The following is a 27,774-nucleotide window of genomic DNA, read 5'->3' as shown; positions in this document are numbered from 1 at the left end:
GTGCGACAAATTACACATATCTTGTATTCTTTGATCCTTTATACACCAGCTACAAGCTTTAAATGGCCAATTTGCCACAGTACTTTAATATCAGATATAACAGTAATAATTAATAACGTTAATTAATAACACCAAAGTAACATATTTTCTGTATGTACCACAATAGTCAAATGTCTAGTTCCAAGATGCATTAATGATGATGTCGCTTATGTTGTTACATTTAGTCTTGTTTTGTCTTTATTACGTTTGAAATAACATTTTCATGAGGAAATGATGGAAATTGATGTTGACCTCTTTGATTATAATGAATTTTATAGAACAAAGACTAAACGCCATCAATGACAGACAGTGATTATACGGGTGAACCCAGGGTACGGCCAGGTGACAACTACCCCTCTGAGTAGCATGTGCAAAACCCTGAGCATATACCCGAGACGCGCAATGCACATTGGAACCGGCAATAGGTCTATCCTTTATAGCATCCATATCAAGTGTAACAGTCTACTGTAACAGTTACATTTGCTAATTCACCACATAGAATGGTCTCATGCTAGGCTTGTAAATGAACCAATTGAAACAGTATACTTTTCTACACTTGATATGAATGCTATAAATGAGTGTAGCACATTGAGAACGTGCTTTACTTCAGTGTTACTAGTTGCATTCAGGTTTAAGTCTAATCCCTGTAGCTCCTGCACCTTTTTGCTTGCATCATTTCCGGAACACTTTGCCACATTATAGAAGTAGGCCAAGAGCCACTTGTTTATGCTTTAGAAAGAACCTGAAAGCACTATATATTCAATAGAGCTTTCAACCTTTAGAGTACGTCTGAACTCTACTACATACGTACTGTATACTGGCACTATTGACTGATTGATTATGGTTGATTGATTGATTGATTGATTGATTGATAATTATCCTAGCTGAGTAGCTTACTTAAGTAACTGCCTAACAGACAACACTGACTAATACGTCATCCACCCTGTGTACAGTTTGGTAATGGCTGCCATTGAATGATCAGCAATGCAATGCTATCATAATCACACCCTTGTGGTCAGTATTCCTAACTATTTTAACAGGATATAACAGCGAAAATTTCACATCAATTATTTCTTAGTAATATTACATCACACTGAATTATTTCAACAGTATAATGACTAAATCTCTCAAAAAATTGCTGTCGACGATAAAAAACAATCACAAAACAAAAACAATCTCGTTATTTGCGTACACATAAGTGTAATGTTATTATTCGTCAACAAAATTGATCACAGTTTTTGTTAAAACTAAAATCTAGATTACAAATATATGATACTACAAAGTGATATAATTGTATTAAAATGGAAACTGAAATATAGACTTGTTCTTACCCAGCATCCATCCGATTTCCATTCCTCATTAGTTTCGTCCCAATATCGGCAGATTTTAAACACTGCATTCAATGTTACTGTTTGGGTATCTTGAGTCCAATTTCCTAGACATGCAAGGAAGTGATAACAAAATTTCATTTTGTCAACATCGTATTATCAACCTTACTTTAATTAATGGAAGGTACAATAGAATCCCTCTGGCGATAGAGTATACTTTTTTTTAGAAACATGGAGTCCAAGTCTTTAAAAGTTTGCCTGTTTTGTAACTAGTGAAAACTATTTTGGATAAACGTGTAATAAGAACACAACCCCATCCCGAGTGAGTTCCAGTGTGGGTACTTGCACGCGTATACGTACTTGCAATGTTTTGTGCTGCTGTCTTTCACTCAATAAGCTCGTGAAAGTACGGCCACAGTACTAACACTATACGCATGTATGCAAATGCCCCGAGTATGCTACACATGCACTCACTCACCATGGGGTTCTGTCATATAACTCACCAGATATAATCAACAGATTGTATGTGTGGATGTCTTTGTTGTCATTGTTGTAGAACACTGTGATTGGATAGTCTCCAGTAAGTGACCACTTCTTGTCATACATGGTTTCATTAGGTAAGACATCGGTCATTACGTAGACGTCAATCTCTGAAGTCGGTTCATCCGAATCAAAGGTTAAAGCCAGTAGGCTCTCTGGCTCTGATTCGTTGATTTGCAAGTAAAGCCTTTCCCCAATCAGCAGATTTGTCTCAATTGTGGTTACTGATTTACGTTTATCGCCTCTTCCTTGACGTTTTATCTCAAGAACTTTATTTCCTGGCAGAGGATCAGTGGATCTGGTTTTATCAAGCACTTCCAAAGACAGTAGAGGTGCATCCATTAATGGTTTGGGGGTGTTCCATGTGATTGGATTCATGGCAATGCCCATGAACTATGATGGAAAGGGAGAAACTTATTAGAATTCAAGAAAAACGAGCATTTGGTAAATGTAATATCATTCAATTGGAGAATGTATTCTACCAAATTTATTTAAGTAAGAGCTCAGATACTTTTTGTGTAATAGTATTTACTTGAATATCGAGATCATGGCTTAATTTATTCCCAATACTGTAAAGAAAGGATGATGATGATGATCATGATGATGATGATGATGATGATGATGACGATGACGATGACGAGGATGATGACTGTTAATGTGATGATTGAGATGATATAATAAGATGGCAGTGAAGAAAAACATAGTCTCCAACAGTTTGAATATTTTGAATGGCCATCATTTGGTCATTATAGCGAAGGTATAGAGTATCTGCACGTAAATTGACTACGGTAGCTGACAGCTGTGTCAAGTTTGTCCACAGCAGCTGGCACTGGGGCGCGTTCGGTCGCCAAAACGTTTTGTCATTGTTTGGCCAGGGCGCCCTGTTTCGAATAGTATTATTACAAAAACAAAAGATGGCGGCACATTCATACAGAAGATTGTTGCATTTTGTGTACATTCAGCACTCATCACTGAAAAGACGATGCGCATAGTTAAATCACACCTTTGTAGTACTGTCAGGATGCTAGAATGCCTAATAAAAAAGGCCTGTTATTTATGCATACACTATTCTTACGCTAACGAAGTGATGTTTGACCTGTGACCTGACCCCAAGCTTTTCTTGCATTGCTCAATGTACGTCAAATCGATCGTACCATTATGTCGACGGGTATTTTTATTTCTAATTACCGTTGCCAATGAACTTTTTTGCAGTGATGAATCAAAACTAATGTGCACTATGTAATCCTACACAAAAACTCAAGTTCGTCGATGAAGTGAGAATTCGTGGCCGCCATCTTGGCTTTTGGCGAGTCACCTCACTCTTCCGCCTTCCTTCGTCCCAGTTCGCCCTCGAAAAAGTATGACAATTAGTCGTTCATGAACAAAACTTTTTGAAACGTCCGCGGGCGTTTTGTCTCCCGAACGCGCCCCTATTGCTAAGCTCACTGACAGATGAGGTCGACCTGAACAGTTGCGGAGTGAGTGCGAAGCACGCGCATGCTCCGCACTCACAAGGCAACCCGTCAGGTCGCCCTCTAGTGGTGTACTTAGCAACAGCACCAGCTTCTGTGGGTTTGTCCGTGCATGTCAGTGGCAAACATGAACACTTGGAATATTTTGGATCATTTGAATTTAAACATAGAGTTCAAGGTCAAGGTCTCATTAAAACATTCACCATGGATAACATGGACTGGACACTCAAATGAGGTCACCATCTATTAAGATTCCAGAGTTGGAGAGCCAAACATTTTATGATACATGTGGCCGCCATTCAGCTATTAATCATAAAGGTTGAGAATCGAAGTGACCTACATAGGTCACTTTATTATCTGACATTTGAGTCAGATTTTGTTGAAATCACATACTTGGCTATTTGAACATGCACATATAGGTCAAAGTTGAAGGTCAAGATCTCAATTGAAAGCCCACCTGGTAATGTGATATTGTACTACAAATATGACCAGCATTGTTGTGAAGGTCAAGAATCAAGTTGACAGACTACAGTGTTGACATTTGTGCCAGGTTTGGTTGAAATGGGGCCATGCATTATGAAACGTATTATAATACCATAATATCCACTTTGTACAATTTTCACTGTTTGAACTTGAACATAGAGATCAACATGGCTATAAACATTAACATGGGGTCTTTATTAAGTTTTCAGACTTAATGGGCAAAATGTCAATTTTTATGGCAGTTATTCAGCCATGCATGAAGTTCAAAAAATCAAAATGAAGCACAATATTTTATCAGAAATCGACAGAGATACATGTGGACAAGGACGCATGTATGCACAGTTGGCCAGACAAATGGAGGGACAGACCCAAATGTAGTAGTCCCCCCTGGGCCCCGTACTAATGCCCAAGGATAAGATCATGATTGTAATGACAATTCTGTTCCTACTATACATTCTTCTTCTTTTGCCTCATCCCCACCAACTAATTGTTAAATCTTTAATTTGCATCCTACCTTTACAGTCATGATTTCAATTTCATTATCATTTTCACTGCCAAAAGGGAGAGTGAAACCACCAAATTCAGATGTTAGCTTGCTACCATGGAGATCACTTCTACTACGTCTGTCGGCCATGGCAACAATCCATTCATCTTTGTACATAGCCAGGTCATCACCAATGTCAGCTGCCATCACGGTAATATCAAGGCATGTATTGATTGCATCAAATAGAGTAGTTATAGGTTCCTTTATCTGGATCAGAGAAAAGTGGCATATATTCAGTAAAGTAACACTTCATAAATCACTGATTTGCAAAATTTAATAATTACAAGTGACCTCCACTGCTTTTTTTTTTTTTTTTTTTTTTTTTTTTTGTAAGGTGTAGAAGTGGTTCTGCTGTTCAGCTCTTTCACTATACAGTTTTGGTTTAGCAAAGTAATAAAGTGGTTAGTGGTTTCATATGATGACACACACACTATTGAACTTATTTCACTCAGAAAGTTGGTAAAATATTGTACTTTTATATTGTAGTAATTAATTTTTTGAAATTATACTTTTACCTCTAATTTGCATATTAATAACCCAATCAACTTGTCTTGAACAAACTTATATCTGCTAATCAAATGACACCTACATAAGAAATTTCATCTCAATTGGCCCAGTAGTTTTGGAGAAGAAGATTTTAAAGATTTTTACCAAAAATTCTGTATTTTTACACCTAATTTGCATAAAAATGACACATTCAACTTGTCTTGAGCAAACATATATGCTCATCAAATGACACCTACACACCAAATTTCAGGTCAATTGGCACAGTACTTTTGGAGGAGAAGATGAAAGTAGAAAAATTGACGGACCGACAACGGAGAACAGAGAATCACCAACACTTAAGCTCCGCACAGCTTTCACTGAGAGCAGAGCTAGAAAGTTATCCAATGTCCACATAATGCATAAAGATGTCGGACCGAGAAAAGTCACATCCTCAAATTCTACATTGCTTGACTAAAATAGAGTTACACACAAATTGGGAATCTGACTAGGAAGAGGTCTACTGTCCACAAGGGCAAGGCATTATGGAACTAAACATTACTAGCAGCTAAATTTAAGCTAAAAGCTACCATTTCTAAACATCTACAAAACTCTCCTCAAACTGACACTATTGTTGAATGAATTTTAGCTCCCAACTTTGTTTGTTTCCCTAAATACCTTGTTCCATTGTACATCAGGCCTTTCCTATTAAAAATTAACTCTATACATGTATTAGAGAAGTTGCTTATTAGAGGGTTGTCAAAAATGACTTTTCTGGGTCTTATGAAATTAAACAAATGCAGCCAACTTGAAGATTAAACTAGCCTTAGGCTAGCCTTTGCTCTCATACCTTGTCAACTTCACCGATATCTTGTACAGTAGAATCGGATACCACATACAACATATTAGAAGATGAATGAAGAAAATCTAAACATAAATGAGAAAATAGGAGATTTGATAACTTAGAGGCAAATGCTATCAGTTATTATGTAATTCAGCATACCAGTTTCACAAATACAAATTTGATTTGTACAGACAGTTGATGACTTACCATTTCTGATCTTTCCTGCAGCTGTGTCGTTGCTATAGCTACCGGTGTTGTTTTCCATGAATCTCTGCAATGACTTTGTTGCTGTTCCAATCATATCTGATGCTTTCTTTATCACCTATAATATAGATGATTAGTTTTTGTAAATGTCATTTTTATTAAGTGACATGCTTGACTACCAGATATTCTTAAATTGGTAGGTGTAAATTAGTGTTTGTAGTGTTGTTATGATCAAAACACAACAGCACTTTGTAGTTTTCAAGTTCAGTGACTCTGCTTGATACATCCACTCCGAAATCAATATGAAACGGTATGTTCTACACTATAGGAAGATAGCAATTTCTCCTAAAATAAATGTAACTAGACACAGACACATAGGCACCAATGTTTTGACATTTGTGTCTGCATGGTGGTACATTAGTTCATTTCATTTAGACAAAGTGTCCCAATAAACTGTATTCATTCAGTCTTGCTATCTTAAAGTGTAGAGTGTGCAGTTTCTTATTGGTTTCTGTATAGTTGTATCAAACAGAGCCACTGAATGGTAAATTGGAACGGGTTGTATTTGGTCCGTTTCTCACTTGATGAGGAATAATCAATGTATAGAAACATCAAGTACCAAATGGACGTTGGGTAAATGCATGGCATTTCTATAAAACAAACATTTTATAGTGATAAGTGTAATTAAACCAAGCGAAAGGAAAAAGAAAAAAGAGCGATTCACAACTAGACAAGTTCAGACAACTATATATAAATTAGTTTACTTTACGTTCTTAGAACTCATTTAGCTTTTACATACCTCACTTTTTGAAGTGAATCTGTCTGAAGTACAAGTAGTTGTTATGACGGCTAAGGTTTGGGCCACCAGTTCTGTATCCTGTATACTCATTTCCGAGTCAGTGCTCATGACCTCTTCCAATGTATCAATTATCCCCCCTGTGCCCTATATTAAAGTGAAATGTTCTATTTTACACTTTTTCCGGATGATTGATGACACAAACTTGTGTTTGGGTCTTACTAATACTCTATTTCAAGAATGTCTCTAAACTGAGAATTGTCCTGGTATTTATACAGGTGTGGAAGTACTATTTCAAGCTCTCTAAGTTCTCAACCAAGCCAAGACCTTTGCCGCTGTACGTAGGAGAGAGAAATGTTTGAAATTTGAAATTACCATGACCAGCTGTTACAGTGAACCCACATCACTTGTAATTGCCTTGACATGTGATTCTCATTTGGTGAATACCGGGATTAGTCGAATTACATCTTATTTTTAGTTGGTATCATGACTCCACTCGTAAAACTATACAGCTGATATGGATTTTTTCACCAATTTTGTTTACCTATTAACAACTTAAACACGATTATATCATATACGCTGAACAGCATCGAATCATCTGTAGGCAAATGTAATTGTATAGTTGATGTACACATGACATGGTATGATAAATTTAATCAGATTGGTTTTACAGACCACACCCTAAAATGAACAACGCAACTCGATCATGATTTCAACAAAATATATTGTTGATTGTCCAATCGAAAAATGATATTCCAGTTACAGCCACTGCAGTTTTAAAGGAAAGTCCAGTTAAACTTTAATTGTGTTACATTAACAGAAATCAGACAGTGCACATGTCTGTGAACTGCCGTATTACTGACGGATGCACAGATGGACATACAGACAGACGGTCTCCTCGCCTCGCTTTTTTTTTGGGGGGGGGGGACGACGATGACGAAAAATACTTGATAGTATATGTTACCTTGGTCAACATTCCAGATTCGACTGATTCCTCCATGCATGATTCCTGAAATGATAAACAATTGCAGTCTAATTAAAATTATATGTAGTGACAGACTTGATTGACAGTTTTTAACAAATATAGGTACAAGTTGCCATCACTTCCTGGACGAAATAATTGCAAGTGAATGACACCTATTTATAAATCAACATATTTGGACAACCCATAATTGCTTTAACTGGATAAAAAGAAACCGTTTTCAAGATTCTATTCTCTACATTATGATGAATGTGTAAATTATCCTGTCTTAACCTACCACATTAGTATTGTGTTGTTGGAATCTACCATCTATAACCATAGGTAATACTAGTTGCAATTCAAAAGGTTGATAGCTAGATACTGCCACTTTGGAACTGCCATTTAAAAACAATTATGATGCCTTGGTCAATCTACCGAAAGCCTTGAGTAGATATTGGTGTCACATCAACTGGTCTCATAAAGTGAAACATCACAATCATTTCAAACATGCTATACTAGTGAAGCTACATTGTATTATGTATATCAATCATGATGCTCTTCTCGCTATGTTTGTTTTAGAAATTCTATTTAACGAGAAATAAAGAGAGAAATCCTAAACAACATTACCTCATTACAAGTGTTGATTGTATCAGCTAAGATGTATAAGACATTGTATATCAATGTCTTGTCACCAATTTCCAATATTGTGTTAAGCATCGAATCATTTGTAGCAATATCCATCACGATGTTTGTAGGGGGTTTCACCTGTGACAAATAAAAATAAACATATGTCATGTAGTAGAACTTGTACTTGTACAGCTCCATCAAGATTTGTAAAATACATTATCATATGATGTATACTGACCTTTACAGCTAGAGTAAAGACATCAAATGCTTGAAAAACATCGATGACTTTGATCAGAACTGCAATAGTAAAGTTTGAATCCTGTCGACCCTGGGGTAACCATAGAGGAGGTGACATTGAATTGTTGGATGTGTATATAAGTTGTTCATGAGTTTCATCACCATGAGTCTTTGCTCTTATTTCGTAAGTTAAACCATTGGTGTTATTGTTGACGTCAACATTCTGAGCAGATGTTCCTGTACTGTAACCTTCATCATTCCATCCAACACAAGTGACTTTAAATTGTTGTAAAAGATCAAAGTCTGCTAATCAAAATAAAGATCACCAAACTTTAGATGGATGCTTATCAGTTTATTCTCTCTCTGGGATGCATAGTAGTCTATTTGTAAAGTTTTGATTGAAGGGTAATAAATACGAGAGTGATTTTGTCATAGCGCCTTTAACTGATGTCCAGTCTGAATCTAAAAAAATCATTTTCACCACTCTATATAGTGTAAGAATAAAATTAGTCAAATTTGCCATGGACCGGCATCTGTACAATAATGTGGGGAATTATGGGATTGGCACCCGGTAGCCAGTTACCATGCTGATGTTATCAGTGTCCGTGTCTATAACTTTGAATTGTTTCTACTTAATTAGCATGTAAGGTTTAACTATTTACATTTAACATACAGATACTGTATTTTTGGTGACATCAGCATGGGTTATTTGATTCAATCACTTGCCTACCAATTTTTGGTGTTATTTTAGCAATTATATACACCATCACTGTTGTGGTTGCCATGGGTGTGGTTTTAGTTGCTACGATTATTTCAGCCTAGTAGGTGCATGCAATTGTTGCTTCCCCATGTATTGTAATGAGACCATGTATAAGTAGTTTGACTGTGTTTACTAAGTTTGCTGGGTTTGAAAAAACCATTTCCTGTATGTACAATAATAAACTGTGTACAGGGGAGGGAGTGCTACAATTCATTGAATGATAAACATGGAATTCAGTGGTTTAAGTTAGTTAATTATAATTCCAATTATATTAACACTCTTCATCCATATAGCCACGTATATTTATACTTCTTACCTGTTGCTTGTATCTTACACCACCCACCATATGGTGCCTCATTAACTAAAGAAAAAAGAACATTTTTCCAATTTAAGTGTTATAATCATTACTGTACTAAGATAAAAAAAAGTTACAGAAATACACTTTTTAAATACCCCAATCATTCAAACAAATTACACTCAATGGCCTTGTATAACAACTGTAGCACTGTTTTGTGTGTATTTTTTTATGCCCAATCACTTTCCCCTAATTATGTTATATACAGGAAAACACAATCGGTAGTTGTTGTTTTTTTGCTATAGGCACGGTCTTTGTCATCACAAATAGTTTGTCCATTCACTTGGCTATACTCATTTCTGTTTGTTATTATAGCAATATACATGGTATACAGAGAGAGAGAGAGAGAGAGAGAGAGAGAGAGAGAGAGAGAGAGAGAGAGAGAGAGAGAGAGAGAGAGAGAGAGAGAGAGAGAGAGAGAGAGAGAGAGAGAGAGAGATTATTCGCAGTTCTAATGTTAAATATTCATCAAATGTATTTCAGTACATATGACGCAATGACTTAATTTCATGAATTTAACTCCATTTAACAGTTTTGGGGAAATGCAGGTTATTTTTGTCCAGGGTGAATCCAAAGACAAAATATTTGTTGTTTGTTCCAAAAGTGTTCAGTTATATCCTTTAAACTGGCGAGTATCCATACAATAACAAAGTTATACAATAATTTGACCTGGGTTTTTTCTTAGTCTTTTCAAAGTACGTTGCCATTATAGTAATATATCATACATCTGATACAATTACTTACCATCACACCCTAGGTTGTCTGCAGCCAGTACATATTCAGTGTTACAAGAACATGTGAATGATCCAATATTATTTGTACACGTGTGGGCACAGCCACCATTCTGAGTAGCACACTCATCAATGTCTGCAGAATGAAAAGTATTTGATAGTTTACAAACATGTATCGATAGTTTTAACTTTATCTGTTCTATTACTACGGTAGAAAAGAAAATACAAGTTATAATCAACACTCTTTATTTATCATAATCGTCTTTATAAGTGTATGTTGCATTACGTTTGTTGTGTAATTGGTTTTAAAAGCAGATATCGTTTCAAACGTGCTGATAAATCAATTTTACATTTTTTGAAATGATAAACTCAAAAAGTACTTTATCATTCACCATGTCAATATCACACATAAGTAGAAATGCAATGTCTTGCTGATAATTACGAAGATACAATTCTAATGATATTGATAAAACAAAGAAAGTAAGCTATATCATTATACTTATGATGATAAATACTTACCGTCACATCCTAGGTTGTCTATAGCCAGTGCATATCCACTGTCACAAGAACATGTGAAAGATCCAATAGTATTTGTACAGGTGTGGTCACAGCCATCATTTTGAGTAGCACATTCATCAATGTCTGAATGGTAAGGAAACCAGTAAACTTTGTTAAGAAATACTTTGTGCTCAGTTTACAACTGTACATGATAAAGGAAGTTCATGCCACTCACAACCTGATCTTGAACACTGTCCAGAACACATTGATTTGTTTGCTAATAATCATTGAGAAAGAAAGAGAGAGAGAGAGAGAGAGAGAGAGAGAGAGAGAGAGAGAGAGAGAGAGAGAGAGAGAGAGAGAGAGAGAGAGAGAGAGCGAGCGAGAGAGAGAGAGAGAGAGAGAGAGAGAGAGAGAGAGAGAGAGAGAGAGAGAGAGAGAGAGAGAGAGAGTTAGCAACAGAAAAGGGAAAGCGTGAAGGATATGATCATATAGAGATAAGTAATTTATGAACTACGTGAGTCTTGTTCTATAGAGGACGAGTTTCATTTTCTTTTTGAATACCCCTTTATCAAAGTCGTAGGGAAACATTACTACCACAGTGGGCATTTCGACATCCAAGTCAACAGTCCAGTCAACAATCTTTGATAATTTTTTTTTTCAAGTAGAGATGTTAAAATTATATGGAACCCGGCAAAGTTTGTCTACCAAGCATTTGTATTGAGGAAGGAAGTTGTGTCAGGGATGGGTAATAGTGAAGTTTTACCTTTGAGTGTCTAAACTATTCATGTATTTCATAGGTATTTTTTTCTTTGGTATGGGCCGGTGGCCAAATTTAGGCAATAAAAAGAAAGAATAAAGAATAAAGAATATTATTGTTGTTATTATCATCATATAATGCTATGATATAAGAGGAGATGGACTGCAGTAGCTAGTTGAAGGTATGGGTATATATAAGTCATACACAGAGCAACTCACCTTTATGTGCACAGGTTACATGTGTAGGGCCTACATGAAGTGGGTGCTATTATTTGATTCTATGCACAGACCTTTTTCAGTGAGTGCAGCACGTGACTTAAAAAAGGATTCAGATTACAAGGCCTATTAAGAGTTGTAGATCACAAAATTGCTGCTAACCTGTATCATATACAATTGCATACACACTGATTGCATTTACAGCACCTTTCCCATCCACACAGTCAGTAGATTGTCCATTTATATCGTACGTCAGCCAGGCAGTATCATCTGACATACATTGACCACCATTGTGAATGCCAAAGATGGGAAATCCTAGTCTAGCAGATACTATTGCACATTTCAAGACAGCTTCAGTACGCTGGTTGTAGTCGTCTGATAAGTCGATATCAATGCCCTCTATTGACGCCATTGTTGGGGTGGAGACGGTATGTAGGTAACAGCCAAGACTTACAAACCGACCAGGTTCGCTGTTCACTGGACAGACAGAGAAATAATAGTTAAAGTAAGTATATTTGATTGACATAATTACGTATCGGTGAAATGAAACAGATTAGGTATTATCACCACACTTCCATAAAATTCAATTTTATAGAATAATATTAATATTTGATACAGCACTTCAACATGTCTAATGATAAATACAGTGTCCTTATATATATATATATATATATATATATATATATATATATATATATATATATATATATATATATATATATATATATATATATATATATATATATATATATATATATCAAATACTGGCCAGAAATAGGATTACAAAATGAACCACTTTTCTTTGAGATGATTGCTATAACACATCTAATGATAATAAATCTTACACTACCTACCCATCCACTCATCCATCCATCCATCCACCAGCCCACCTACCTACCACCCACTTATCTATGCATCACTCACAACCCTCCTCCCACATACCTACCTAGTTCTGTTTTTATCTGTGCAATACACACCACCATTGACTAATGCTACAGGTGCTGTCTTGTTTCTAGGCATATTTGCATGTTTATTTAAATGTTTATTCATTTGCATACCCGTCCCTGTTGTTATTTTTGCAAAATACACCATGGTTTCACTGTTGCTAAAGGTATTGAATTGTTGCTTTGGACATTTGCATACATGTTTTGCGTACATACATTATTAACCAAACCCCTTTCAACAATGTTATCTTTTCAAAATATACTGGCTTTTGGCTGTTTCTAAGGGCGTGGTCATGGTTTCTAGGGTCACCAGTTACATCAATATGTTTTGAACAATATCTGCAGAAATACTCCCTCCAGAAATATTCACCAAAGTTCAGCCACATTTGCCTAGGAGATTTTGATATATAAGTTTTTACTAAAAAATCATATTGTTGATCCAAAACGCATATCTCCACTGAGATCATCTACACACCAAAAGTAATGTCCCCTTCAAATACCAAAGCAATCAGTTGGGCGATTTTTGGCTTTAAGATGTTTACACACACACACACACACACACACACACACACACACACACACACACACACACACACACACACATACATACATACATACATACATACATACATACATACATACATACATACATACATACATACATACATACATACATACATACATACATACATACAGATATTGCTCGATGCCTATAGCACTTGTGTGCTAAATAATGATGAGTAAGTCGGTTAAAATGATTTTAATAGAAAGTTAAAGTATGAGATAGTAAAAGTTAAAGTATTAGTGATACTTTCAATTCATAGTTATGGAATTGTTGCTAGGTATATTTGTATACGTTTTGAGAATGTGTATAGTCACTTGCCTGCCCAATAATTAGTTTCATATCTTTCCAAAATATAGTCTGCCATTTGGCTGTTGCTGAGAGCATGGAGTAATATGACTTACCCTGAAATCCGTTGACTCTAAGATAAACGTGATTTGCAGAAGGTCCTCCTTCACCGTCACTAGCACAATCACCAGAGATGTTGTACATGTCATAGTTTAGTCCAGCTTCAGAGTCGGACCAACAACTTCCCCCATCCTGCAGTGAAAATACCAGAAAACCAAGTCTATTCACAGAAAGGGCACATTTTTAAAATGCGTCATCTCTGGTCTGAGGATTACCATCCAGCAGTTCAGACACCAAGTCGTTGTCTTCCAACGTAGAAATGGCAAGTGCGCCGTGAGTGTAACATCCAAGGCTCACATAGTTAGCAAAATCTGACAAAAATTGAAAAAGAAGATAATGTATCCATTTATTCTGAAACAACGCAGATATTGGCAGTAATGGTTTCGACAACTCTTTCCAATACACCACCAACGTTGATTCTTACAGTGTAAACTGTATGTGACCTAATAATAATATGCCCCCGTGCACGGTGCAGGTGAAGTCTGTCATCTACATGGCTCGTCTGTCATTATCCAGGCCAGCGCGCCCTCACACAATTGACACATGTCAACCAACCTATCTCTCTATCAAGACCGCTGAGGGCGAAGCGACACGACGTATCTTCAAGTGACTTCACTGTGTCTCATGCACGACTTGTCGTTATGCAATAAAAAACTAATTAAATATAAATGGACAATATCTCACTGAACATGCTAGTTTTGTCATTTGCATTATTTCTAGGACTCTTGGTTGGGGCTTAACAAGAATGCAACACAGAAAGTACATTGTGTTAGGACTGAACACTTCATGGTAAATACATACATAAAACTAAAGCTACCATTGGTTTATTGATCTGATGCATGCCATGAACCGATTTAAAATACATCGTCTGGCGTGAGTTGTTTCGAAGCCACAAAGTTTGGGTTGACTTCAGTTCTGAACAAATGACCCGCTATGATACTTAACTTGTGACAATTTCGTAAGTCATTATACTGCATATCAAAAAAATCACTTTTGTTTTGTGAAAGGCTGTGAACACTAAGAACTTTGGTTTTAAAAGGGTGGTAAAAGTATGATTCAAATCAACGCTTGCATAGTTCCTTAGACAATTTAAATTGGGGTCAAGTAATACATCAAATGAAAAGACGTACATGTTTCATATGTAAATATAGTGTCGTTATGCCTGCCTATAATGTAAGATTTCTGTCGGTGATTCTGATGCTTTTATGCATGTTTCAGTAAATAGAAACGCATAAATAATTGTTTATACTTAAAGCAAACATTACGAAAAGGTTCATACAAAATCCAGACCATGTCGCTTTCCTCCCTCTTATCAATGTTTCTTCCTAAATGTATATGAATTATTTTACGAAAACGTATCCTTAAAACCAGGACCATTTTTTTATTGAAAAGATCGAGGATTTGGATTGGTGTTTACCGTGTAAGGTGTGTGTGCTGTTTTAAAATGAAATGAAGAAATGAAGATAATGTTTTAAAGAGACATAAACCAGCAACATTTACCTGCATACACTTCGACTTCACATGCCCTCAACTGACTGTATGTACCACTTTGTTCAACACTGACGTATCGTCCAAATCTATCATTGCATGGGAACTCAAGGTCACTATTAGTAGTGTTGTCTAAAGCAACTTCTTCTCCACAGACTGGATTAGAACTGATGTCCGATGAGTACCCTGCACGTATAATTGCACCATACATGAATATTGAAGTCCATCCACCATCATCTGGAAAGAGAAATTATACAAATTTTGATGGAAAACAGACTGATTCAAACGCATCTCCACAGAAGTCAAACAATATGTACACTTTGCTATACTTGGTAATCAGAATAAAGTATTTACACTCGGTATTTACATGGTTTTCACATTTGAACGCAATTCTGCCAAATATCAAGAAGCATACATTTGTGTGTATGTGTGTGTGTGTGTGTGGGGGGGGGGGGTATTTAAATTCTTATTAAGTTCTGTTAGGAAGCCTTCAGTAATTACCAAGGGGAGGGCTGGGAGAATGAGGGAGTAGGTCCCTCTTTACAAATTGGTCCTTGGAGAGGGCCATATTTTTGAAAATAGAAGTCAGGGGAGTGTCATTTTTACTTTGATTCATTCTTTTTATCTACGCATTATTTTTTTGATTTTAGTATGATCCCACCGCTGCCAACAGTTCCAAATCCTCATGCTACCACATCCCACCACTGCCACCATTGTAAAGTAATATCGTAACATATAAGTGGAATGAACAGAATTAACTTTTAGTTGTGGTTTGAGGAAAAGAGTGGGTCTCACATTCAGTAAGGATATTGGGGATAATGAGGTGGTGTGGAGATGTTGACCTCAGTCCTGAAGTTGCCAGTTGTGCTCTCATTTATTCATTGGGGGTTCTAGCCTTCAGTTCAGCCAATTAGATCATAACACAGGCATTGATTTAATACAAACACAAACTCACTGTGGTGGTAATAGAGGGAAACAACAAATTCCTTTAAAAATGTGGTGGGATTCGAATCCAGGACCTCCTAACAACTAATATTAAACACTAACAAGTACGCTACAGGGTGGCGGTATTAAGACTGTTTTTTTCATTGAAATATTTGAACGGGGGGGGGGGGGGTCATGTTTCAGAAAAGGGGAATTGAGGGAGGGACACTTTGTCGCAAACAGGCTAGGGGGAAGGTCACATTTTACGTTACAGACCTCGCTTGATTACCACCCCCCCCCCCCTGTAATTTCTGAAGGCAGGGAGCTATCTCTATCCTAGAGATTTCTTTATCATAGTGTATTGGAGTGAATAATTTCCTGAATCGTTAACAGACAACTATAAACTACTACACATGTATATGTAAATATCTGACAATGGCTTCAGATTGGTAAATGTTGTTAAGGCAACCCGCGGCCGTTTTATTGTTTATGTTTCTCATCATATCAACTTAAAATGATCCTGGTTTTGGTCGGTTAAAAATGAGGGAAAGAAAAAAAGAAAAAAGTAACTGCCCGTGTAATGTTTGTGATACTTTCAATTTATACCCGTAATTTTAACAGTGTGGAAACCCTAGAAATAACAAGTCAAGTGAAGTCAGAACAATTCATATGTCAACCATTTGTTTTGTTACAGTATAGGGCCAAAACTGCAGCGATAGATGATAAATTTCGACTATATACGAACTTCTGATATTGCCATCTTACCTTCAATGACATATTTTATTCTGTTAACAATTTAATAATTAATTAATTAATAAATAATTGATTTAAATTGATATTTTAAAATATTTTTTCTTGTTGATATTTTGTTTATAATCATTTTGTTGAATCAAAGTAATATAAAAATGGCCGCCTTATGCATACTTTGATTGTGAGTACTAGTGTTAGATTGGGGATTTAAAGTATCCATGTCGACAAGTGACAGACATAAAAAAGTTATTGAAAACTCTACACTATTCTATATCTAATGATGTAAATGATTGGATAAGTACATTAAAGTTGAAATTCAATGCATGTCATCTTTATCTTATCAGTATATATTATGATAATGACTAGAGGTGTAACTTACCGTAAGGGAAATGTATTGGATTAGTGTCTTCAGCATAGAACATTAATGTTGTGGTAGATTGCCAACAAGCAGGTTGGCTGTCAACTGTGTATGATTTACACTCTGGATTAATTCTACAATTACTACAGCATTGCTCTGGTGTGGTAGGAATTGTTTCATACCAAGCAGGCCCAGTATTGTAGCCGGCAGCCAAACTGAATTGCGGCACCTCAAGACCACAATCTGTTTCCAAACATAAATAAATAAGTTATTTTGATATACCATATATAAAAGTATTGTATGAAGTTTAGTCGTATCGATGAAAGAATATAACATTGCTATTAAATATGTGCTGTACGACAACAAAAATATTGGGAGCTATTAGAACACGTGACTTTAAATAAAACAATGAAGTGTCATGTGGAATATTTTCTTTCATCAACTTGGCAATATAAATGTTATCGGATAGCTATTACTGGTGTTTCTGTATCTTATACACAACAACATAAACAACGGCAAGGAAAACTTCATTTCGTATTGTCATCGAAAAAAAGTATTTTCCACAAGAAGCTAGCCTAGGAATTGTGTTAGAAATTAAACAAATTAACAGAAGCAAACACACACTGTTTATACATACATACATACATACATACATACATACATACATACATACATACATGCATGCATACACACACACACACTTACATACATACATACATACATACATACATACATACATACATACATACATACATACATACACACACACACATACATACATACATACATACATACATACATACATACATACATACATACATACATACATACATACAATTCCTGGGCTCTTTGTGGTTTTGCCACTCATTAAGAAATATGATTCAAATGTCAAATCGGGAAATAAGCACAATACAATTAGAAGTAAAAAAAACATGTAAAAATGAACGCGTCAAAAACGAAACGTTTTCTCCATCTTAAAAGGTCCAACCAGTTTGTTAAAATATGTCTCTGGGGTGACCTTGGCATCCTCCCCCCCCCCCCCGTGTTTATGGAAAGTGATGAGAAAAGCGCCAACAACGGCTGGTCTTCCAGTTTAAGGTCCAACAATCATTAAATGTTCCCGATTTTAAAGTTTTGTGAAGTTTAACCAGTCTCAAAAATGGAGAATTTAACTAATTTTATTTAATATGTTTTACGCATCCAGAGGATGCTTTCAGAGGTTTGCGACGGAACAAACGTAAGTAAAACATAAAAGATTACAACCTTTACTTAGTGGCTGTCCAGCAGCTTACAAGTCATCAATGACATAAGAACCACAATAATTTGTACCACAATACGTCTCATCTAGTCATGAAACATACATATTTTCATCAATGAACAGAAATTGACTGCAGACCTAAAGCACAGACAACTTTCACGATACAAGTGACCAATGTAGCTAAAAGTAAGAATTACAATAACTATCTGCTTAATATGGTGGCGAACAATAACCTACCCATAATCAGACTACTTCAATTTTTTTATGATTGGCATACACCCTCATGCAGCCGCAAACATACTACTAATTAATTCAACATACCTACCAACCTACCTACCTACCTACCTATACTACCTACGTACATACCTACCTACCTACCTAACCAATCCCCCCCCCCAACAATCCACCCATCCACATATCCAAACTGTGTTTTAGGCTTGCTTGCCCATTGAACACCGAGTATGTTTTTTTGCCTAAGGCTGAAACTACCGTGACTTTACATGTGGACGTGATGATTTTAGTGGTTTCAATTGTTTACTTTCCATAAGCAATATGATTAGTGCATCCAAACTGTGCTCAGCATCTCTATACTAGTTTATTTTAAGCACAAAATTGCCTGTAGGTATTAGGTATGTAGGTATGTAATAGATAATCTGATTATTGAAACATCACACCAAACCCATTTCTACTGTAATAGAACCTTTATAAAATTAACTTATCATTTACCTACCTTGTCCACTGAAATCCCATCTGTTTTTAACAACAATTTTATTTATCCGATGTACGGATTTATCTTCTCTGCCAAGATCAATGGTCAACAAAGGTAAGGTACTAGTACCATCAGTTTCAAGGTGAATACAGGTAGATTCATCACCATCCACGGCATTAGAAGGTAACCCATCAATAACGATGCCACCACCTTTATCAATATCTTTACCAACCGCTGCATTCTCTGTACCTGGGTACAAAGTAAACAGAATAGATATGTAAAGTAAACAGTCAGACTTTACCATTTCCCACCACCTCTTTATTTCCTTCAGAACGAATTACCAAATCAAGGTACATGTATGTCCTGCATTTTGTACTATGTGTGCACACTTTGGCCATATAGATGAGGATTTGATATTTATTTCAGATTTTTAATTTATATAACAAAATTATCATGGCGTACTACTTGAAAAATCAATGTGATATATGCCAAGTCCTTGTTTGTAAGTCAATAAATTGCAAAGACTGATAAATGTGTAAAATGTTTGTTATTCTACGTACAATAACAAACCATTTTACACATTTAAAAAAACATATCTTTTTTGCAATGTATTGAGCAACAAACATTGATTTTTCAAGGAGGGCGCCATATGAGAACATTGTTTTATAAATTAATTTAAAAAAAACAAAAAACCTCAATCCTCATCCATATGGCCACTTTAAGTATGGTCGATTTCTTTCAAATCGTGTACGAAAATGATTAACGAACATACATACGTGCGTCATATTGCTGCTTATATCGCTTCTTACAGAGTGGAGGCTATATTTGGCGTACAAGTTCATCATTTGTACTGTTGGTTATTGAACAAAAAACAAACAAACAAGAACTCTGGGGTACAAGCTTAGTTTATTTGTGTTTGGGTGTAATTTATACTGCATATTTAAGAGGTACACACATAACTGTACTTACTGATGCATACTTAACCACCACCTGAACTCAAACCTAGTATAACTCATAAACGATCACATGACGTAATTTATGATACGTATAAAAAAATATTCAGGAAATTCCTACTATACAATCAACTGTTCTAACCATGCCATAATACAATTATAATCTTATATAGAAGACACGAATCGACATTACAAGTATACTGGAATGTAGTTTTATTTAATTAGTTTCAGTTTATGCTACTTGTCTACACACATGATGTCTATGGCATTTCCTGTGTACATACAACATTTTCATTATGGATATTACTAGCATTTCTCAAACCGGTACGATCTAATTTCACTTTATAAAATGAATTTACCCATTAAACTAATGAGATGGACTACGCACAGATGTTAATCACCTAAAATGTGAAGTTTATTTTATTTTAATTTCATGAGGGTGTCGACCCAAAACATGCCAGTTAATGTTTAATTTATTCATTTGAAAGTAATAAGCACTTAGGGGTCACGAATATACAATTCATTTTAAGTCACCTGTCAGTGGCTCTGTTTGATACAACCACGCAGACAACATAAGAAATAGCACATGCTACATTTAAAGATAGCAAGATTGAAATAAAATAAACAATAAATACATGTGCCACCATACTGTCCTGGGACGCAGACTAGACATCAAAACATTGGCCCGAATGAGATGTAATGCGTATCCACGTAACAAAGCTACTCTGTGCATTGTATGAATGCAACCCAGTTTTCCTTAGCAATCGTACGTAATATAAGTGACTTATTAACATTATTGATATGACTACATTTCAGTCACTTTGCATGATTCAGCGCACACTAACAAAAGTCCACATCACTGTTGATTTGTTTCAAATTCAAAACTCCTCTTTTAATTTATTTAGCTAACAGCAAGTCTTATTGAAACGCAAGTTTACATAGCTCAAATTCTTTTCGTTGGAAATAACGTCATCTCTTCTTCCAATAAAATTACATCATAGTATTGACAGAAATTGTTTGTCTTTGCATATTGTAAAACTGCTATCATAATGAATTCGTTATGGCTGAGCATGTCCACTACTTTATGTCTACAGAATGTCAACAGAGTAGTTTTCTGTCAACATTATATTTTAAAACATATGCTCATATAATAAGATAGCTTATCTATCAATTCACTAAAACACGTTTATTGAAAGTTAGTTGTCGCCAACCCTCTTTCGTAAACAGGGGTGACCGAGTCGAGTCAATACTTCAATTATTACAGAATAATACCTTTGTACTAGAATATAGATTTATGACCTTTAGAAAAGTAGCACAGAGTTCGGAATTAAAAAGAAAAAAATGAATTGGATGCATGTACTGTGTCATACATGTGTTCATCACAAAGTTTTTATTTTTAGACAATGAAGTCATACTGTATTGAATACAATTGGAAGCAATTTAAGACTAAGTTATTCATTAGTCATTAGTGCCAGTCTGTTAACTAACATACTCAACCACAAGCTACCGTAAACAGAATTCTAAACCATGTTAAAACAAGTATATAAAATTAATGTACATTATGATTCGTCATCACTTAAAGTTAACACTATGACAAGAAGCAATATGCTTTTAGTAATTTAACAGAGAAATTTAATAGTTTGATGTTGCCAATGGTTTAATAAGATAATACGTATCCTGAGATGATACACGTCTTGCAGTTGGAGCTGCACTATCCGGAATGGTTCTTTTAAGACAGCTTTTTTGTTAGATACAATGACTTCCTCGTAATATCACACACCGTGCACACAGTACTGAAGTAATACCGTGCACATTGAATAGTACTGAATCACATATGTGTAAGTATTCGTATAGCTGTACACATGGTACAATAAATTGACCTTTGGGTCCACTTTGACGCGAATATGCTTTCAAACTAACTGTACTACTAATGTATGAAATATATCTCTAATTACTGACCTATACAATATCTCTAAATATTGTGTGAATATATTGCTGTCTCTCTGATAGAAAAGGTAATTCTTTACTTAAAGTTAGTGCAGTTTTAACAAAGTGGACCGCACCAGTGGGTAAAATACGTTGGCTATTGAGAGTCTGTCCATTAATGGTTCTTTTGTCATTTTTGGGTAAAGAATATGTTACACAGTTATACCCTCATTGATGTATCAATATAGGAATCGGAATATTTGTTTGATGATTTGGGTACAAACTTTAAGTTAATGTGTGCAATCAATTTACGGACAAATAAAATAACAACAACAACAACAACAACAACAACAACAACAACAACAAAACCTCAAAAAATGAAGTCATTTTTGCCATTAAAGATAAAGAGACAGGTAAAGTTAATTCACTCTAATTATGAACATAGGAAGATTGAAATTTTCTTTTGTACTTATAAACCGTCCAATCCTGGACCAGTGGTATTGTCAAGCATTTCATGTGAACAATGTACGCTGTACGCTACCATGAATTACTGATCCATACATACCCGAAGAAATCTACATTTTGTTTTCTATTTTTTGACTAGGTACTATAATATTAGACGCTATTATCACAAGTCGCTCGTTAAAATCAACAATTATAGCAATGAAATAACTATGGTTTCTTTGTTTATGTGCAGGTATACGATTTGCCCATGCCTACATAGCAAGTAAATTAATGTAATGTAGCTAGACATGAGCTTGACTTTCAAGCCTTCAACACCGTCTTTTTCAAGTCAATATGAAAATTAGATTTTCGTAATCGACACGAATTACAACCATATAGAGGGCATTTGATTCCTTTAGTGTGCTGTAAAGCATTTTTAGATCAGGCAAAGTCTCACCTCTTTCAAATTGCTGCATTTTTTCATAAGATATCACAAATGATATGTATTCACGAATACCCAGTACACTCTCTCCACACAGAACAAAGATGAAATCTTTTTTTTTCAAGTATGGAAAGTAAAACGTTCATAGGTAATATATGATAGAGGGCATGTATTTTCTTTGTCGTGTGGAACAATCAGTCAAGGTTGCACTTCTTCTCTTCCAAACGATATCGCAAGTGATATGCACCTACGAATATTCGAATACACAGAACACTCTACACACAGCAAAGAAGAAACTCTCTTTCCAAGTATGGACAGTCAAACCTTTACAGGTAAATTACACTGACATAAATGCCACTATTTTAAAAAAGAAACACCATTTCAAATTACTTTTTGTAGAAAACAAAACAACCCCCCCCCCTTAATTTAGTGATTTTGGCTACTATAACAATATTATAGTAGACGTTCTGGTGGATGTTATAATCATATATTCATACAGATAAGGGGAAGGTGAGGGGTGGGGTGTCAAACATGTAATATGTAGTTTGTCTTCACCTTCAGAAAGCACAACAAATACCAATGCTCCAAACAATTGCTGACAGGAGAGTTATTATGATTATCTTGATATTGGTTTCATTATTTGAATTGAAATAACGTTGACTAACCACCAACACACGACAGTACTGCTAAGATCTGTATTTAGTTGAAAAAAAGATCTTAACAGTAGATGTCGTGTCTTGTTTACTTAAAAACCCTTTCAGAATGGTGGGGGTTTTATTTCGGGGGTGGTTAAATTGTACATCCAGATCCTTGCTGCATTTATGCAACCAACCAACCAACAAACAAACAAACAAACAAACAAACAAACAAACAAACAAACAAACAAACAAACAAACAACATCATCATAATTAAATTATCAAAGGACTATATAATATTGCACATCAATGTTTCATGGATAACATATAGTAGATTAATTTACACAACACAAATAGTCTCAAATTTCCAAGCTAAGCTACATTTATTGATTTAACCCTAGCAACTAATCACCCATTAAACTAATGAGATGGACTACATATTGTTTGGAAATGTCAATCACCTGAAGTATGACATTTAATTCAACTTATTTTCATTATGATGTTGACCTGAAAACGTACCAGTTCAGGACATTAATATTTAATTGATTCATTTGAAAGTAATTAGCATTTATGTGTCACGAATATACAATTTATTTTAAGTTACCTGTCAGCGGATGTGTTCGATACAACCACACAGACAACATAAGAAATAGCACATGCTACATTTAAAGATAGCAAGATTGAAATAAAAAAAAAATGTATGTGCCACCACACTGCCCTGGGACGCAGACTAGACATCAAAACATTGGCCCAAATGAGATGTAATGCGTATCTATGTAACAAAGCTCTGTGCAATGAATGAATGCAACCCAGTTTTCCTTAGCAATCGCGTGTAATATAAATTACTTAACATTATTGATATGTGTACATTTCAGTCACTTTGCTGAGAGGTATGTACCGCCAAATATTAGAATCTCTTGGATATTCTAAGGGGAAGTGGATTCAGCCCACACTAAAAAAGTCCACATCACTGTTGCTTTGTTTGTTGAAGTTGTTTGTCTCAGCCTATTGGAAAACTGCTATCGTATTGAATTCGTTATGGCTGAGCAGGTCCGCTACTATATATCTACAGTATGTCAACAGAGTAGTTTTCTGTCAACACTATATATTAAAACACATGCTCATATAATAAGATAGGTTGTCTATCAGTTCACTAAATCACACTTATTGCAAGTTAGTCCTCTTTCGTAAACAGAGATGACCGAGTCCAGTCAATACCTCAATTATTGCAGAATAATACCTTCGTTCTAGAATATAGATTTATGAAGTTTAGAAAGATAGCACAGAGTTCGAAATTAAAGAAAAAATTGAATTTTACTGTGTCATACATGTGTACATCACACAGTTTCTATTTAAACAAAAGGATGCAAGAAATTGCGATTTCGCTAACAATAATTCAATGTAGCATAAAAAATAAACTCTTATACTAAGGCCTTAGACCCCCTAACCCCCTTCATCCTAAATTGGCCAAAATTGACAATTGCTTCAAACCATACAATCTCAAATCAGTATGTAGTCCGTAAAATATAGTTGTTTCATTGATACTTTACTTTATTTTAGTGCATAGCAAAATTCTTCCATTTCTCAATTTGACATATTTAAAAGAAATATTTATATTTAGGGGTAGAACACATCCATTAAAAGTAAAATATATTTTGTAGGTTGAGAACTTAAATGGCTAAAAAATCCCCATCCCAAAGTATAAGAATTTAGTTGTTTATCCCACATTCAAATATTGTTCTCATCCCTTGCTGTAAAACATGTAGTTTCTTATTGGTTTCTGTGTGGTTGTATTACATGTTAACAGAGCCGCTGAACATTAACTCAAATGGGCTGTATCTTAACCATTTACGTGTGCATTTCTGTTGACCCAATGAGACTTAATTCGTATCCATTTAAAGAAGCTACTCTGTGCAATTAATTTTCCTTAGCAACCGCGTGTCATAATATATATATATATATATATATATATATATATATATATATATATATATATATATATATATATCTAGACATAGGCTTGGTTTTCAAGCCTTGAACATCGTTTTTTCCACGGTCAATATGAATATTACATTTTCGTCATCATCAAGAATTACAACCGTGGTATTTCCTTTACTGTCCTGAAATACATTTTCCGATCAGTCAAGGTCGCACTTCTTCATTTCCAAAAAGATGCCTCAGTTGATATGTAGTTACGAATATTCGAATACCCAGCACACTCTACACTGAGCAAAGATGAAATCTTTGTTTTCAAGTATGGACAGTGAAACCTTTACAGAAAATTTAAACTTAAGCAGACTTTAAGCTGCTTTCTGAATCTAATTAACTGCATTCTATAAACATTTTCTTAATTTTCCGAACTGAACTTATGCTGCAATCACAAAAATGATTCATATGAATTCATAAAAATAAAGTCTGACACCAAACAACATTTCATATGTACAGCGCATGTCAGGATAATATCATATCACTGATGTACACTCAAATTTAAAACCAAATATATCAAGTACGGCAGATAACAAAAAGTAAATGCTAGCATTGAATATCACGGCATATCCTTTAGCCATACCAATATTTATGTTAATTAATACACACTTATGCTTAGCTACTGCACAAACACAATTCCTATTCAGTGAACTCTAATAACACTACAAATATCTAAACTCTAAAATCCTAACTGCGTACCAGTATGTGAGTACAGCTTTATTCAACATTGTATTTCAACTCAGTGAACTGCAACAATAACTTCTAGAAACTAAGCAAAATATTATCTCAACATTCCTGCAAGCCGCGAATATAACACATCGTCCTGAAATAATTGTTAGCTTAAGAAATGAGTATGTTTTCAAACGAAAAACCAAACAATGTTACGCATTAATTAAACCGTGCAGTAAGCTCATCACTTAGGGTTAAAATAGTATACTATAGCCATGGGGAGAAAATTGAACGGTTCACAGGGAATCGTATTTCTGTGTCCACCATAGGCTTCTAATTATGTAAACAAACAGATTATCTCCTTTCTTGAAAAGTATGACATACTCTCTGCCACTCAATATGGCTTTAGAAAAAAGTACAGCACCAAACTGGCTCTTGTCAACATCATTAAGGAAATAACAGAAAGTCTGAATAGCGGCAATACTACCATTGGCGTCTTCATAGACCTTAAAAAAGCCTTTGACACTATAGATCATGACAATTTATTACGCAAATTAGAAATGTACGGGGTCAGAGGTCACCCTTTAAAATGGTTTCGAAGCTATCTCAACAAACGTCCTCAAACTGTAACTATTCATAATGTTTCATCGAATTCCCAACAAATTAAATGCGGAGTGCCTCAGGGATCTATCCTCGGTCCTACTCTTTTCCTTCTTTACATAAATGACATAAGCAATTCTACAGACTACTTTCAATTTAGGTTATTCGCAGATGACACAAATTTATTCAGATCAACTCACATGAATGCCATAAATCTTGACATTATCAATGCAGAATTCAGTAAGGTAGTTACTTGGTGTTTGGCTAACAAACTTACAGTAAATGAAGAGAAAACTAATTTCATGCTAATAAGTACGCCTCAACGTCAAATAACTTTGCAAGGTAGTATCTCTGTCAATAACACACAAATAGAGCGAGTTTCCTCAACCAGTTATCTTGGTGTAAGTATTGATTCTTCACTTTCTTGGAATTGTCATATTAACAACATACTAAAAGTTGTAACCCCAAAGATCGGAATCATTTCAAAAATTAGACATTTTGTTCCCAAGTCAATACTAATTACCATTTACAACACATTCATTTTACCGCACTTAACATATTGCATAGAAATCTGGGGCAACACTTACTTAACTATTCTGCATCCACTTTTCCGTCTTCAAAAGAAACTCGTTCGTCTTATAACTTTCTCTGACTTCCATGCTCACTCCGCACCACTATTCCGAAAACTTGACATTCTTAACATCTTTCAACTATGTGAATTCTACTCCTGTATATTTGCTTTTGACCTGATGAATAACCACTACCCCCACGATATAGAGACATACTTCCAGTATCCCGTAACAACATATTCAACACGTCAAGCATATCAGGGTAATTTCC

The 27,774-nt window shown here is 35.2% G+C and overlaps 2 protein-coding genes across 2 annotated transcripts in view; both read right to left on the bottom strand.

The window, feature by feature from the left end:
- Positions 1 to 486, bottom strand: part of LOC144451288 (polycystin-1-like protein 2) — a 10,114-nt gene extending 9,628 nt beyond the window's left edge. Inside the window, exon 1 of the mRNA XM_078142091.1 lies at positions 430 to 486. Within this exon, the coding sequence (XP_077998217.1) occupies positions 430 to 486 (57 nt within the window). The remainder of the gene's footprint in view (positions 1 to 429) is intronic.
- Positions 487 to 3,625: 3,139 nt separating this feature from the next.
- Positions 3,626 to 6,826, bottom strand: LOC144451287 (uncharacterized). The gene is made up of 5 exons (XM_078142090.1): positions 6,737 to 6,826; positions 5,941 to 6,055; positions 5,740 to 5,816; positions 4,377 to 4,613; positions 3,626 to 3,682 (listed from the first exon to the last, which is right to left on the bottom strand). Exons 1-5 carry the CDS (start codon positions 6,824 to 6,826, stop codon positions 3,626 to 3,628), a joined length of 576 nt encoding a protein of 191 aa, XP_077998216.1.
- Positions 6,827 to 27,774: the final 20,948 nt, after the last annotated feature.

Source organism: Glandiceps talaboti, chromosome 21 (assembly GCF_964340395.1).
Source record: "Glandiceps talaboti chromosome 21, keGlaTala1.1, whole genome shotgun sequence".
NCBI lineage: Eukaryota > Metazoa > Hemichordata > Enteropneusta > Spengelidae > Glandiceps > Glandiceps talaboti.
The sequence above is the reverse complement of the archived record's forward strand: the minus strand, read 5'-3'. Positions and strand labels throughout refer to the sequence as shown.

Bases quoted from the DNA above. Each gene is read 5' to 3' on its own strand.
- LOC144451287 (XM_078142090.1), bottom strand. From the start codon at position 6,826: ATGAGTATACAGGATACAGAACTGGTGGCCCAAACCTTAGCCGTCATA. The intron at 5,817-5,940 runs GTAAGTCATCAA...ATTTATGTTTAG, and splicing joins TGCAGGAAAGATCAGAAATG to ATTTTCTTCATTCATCTTCT. The intron at 3,683-4,376 runs GTAGGATGCAAA...TATGATTAATAG, and splicing joins TTGAAATCATGACTGTAAAG to CTGAATGGCGGCCACATGTA.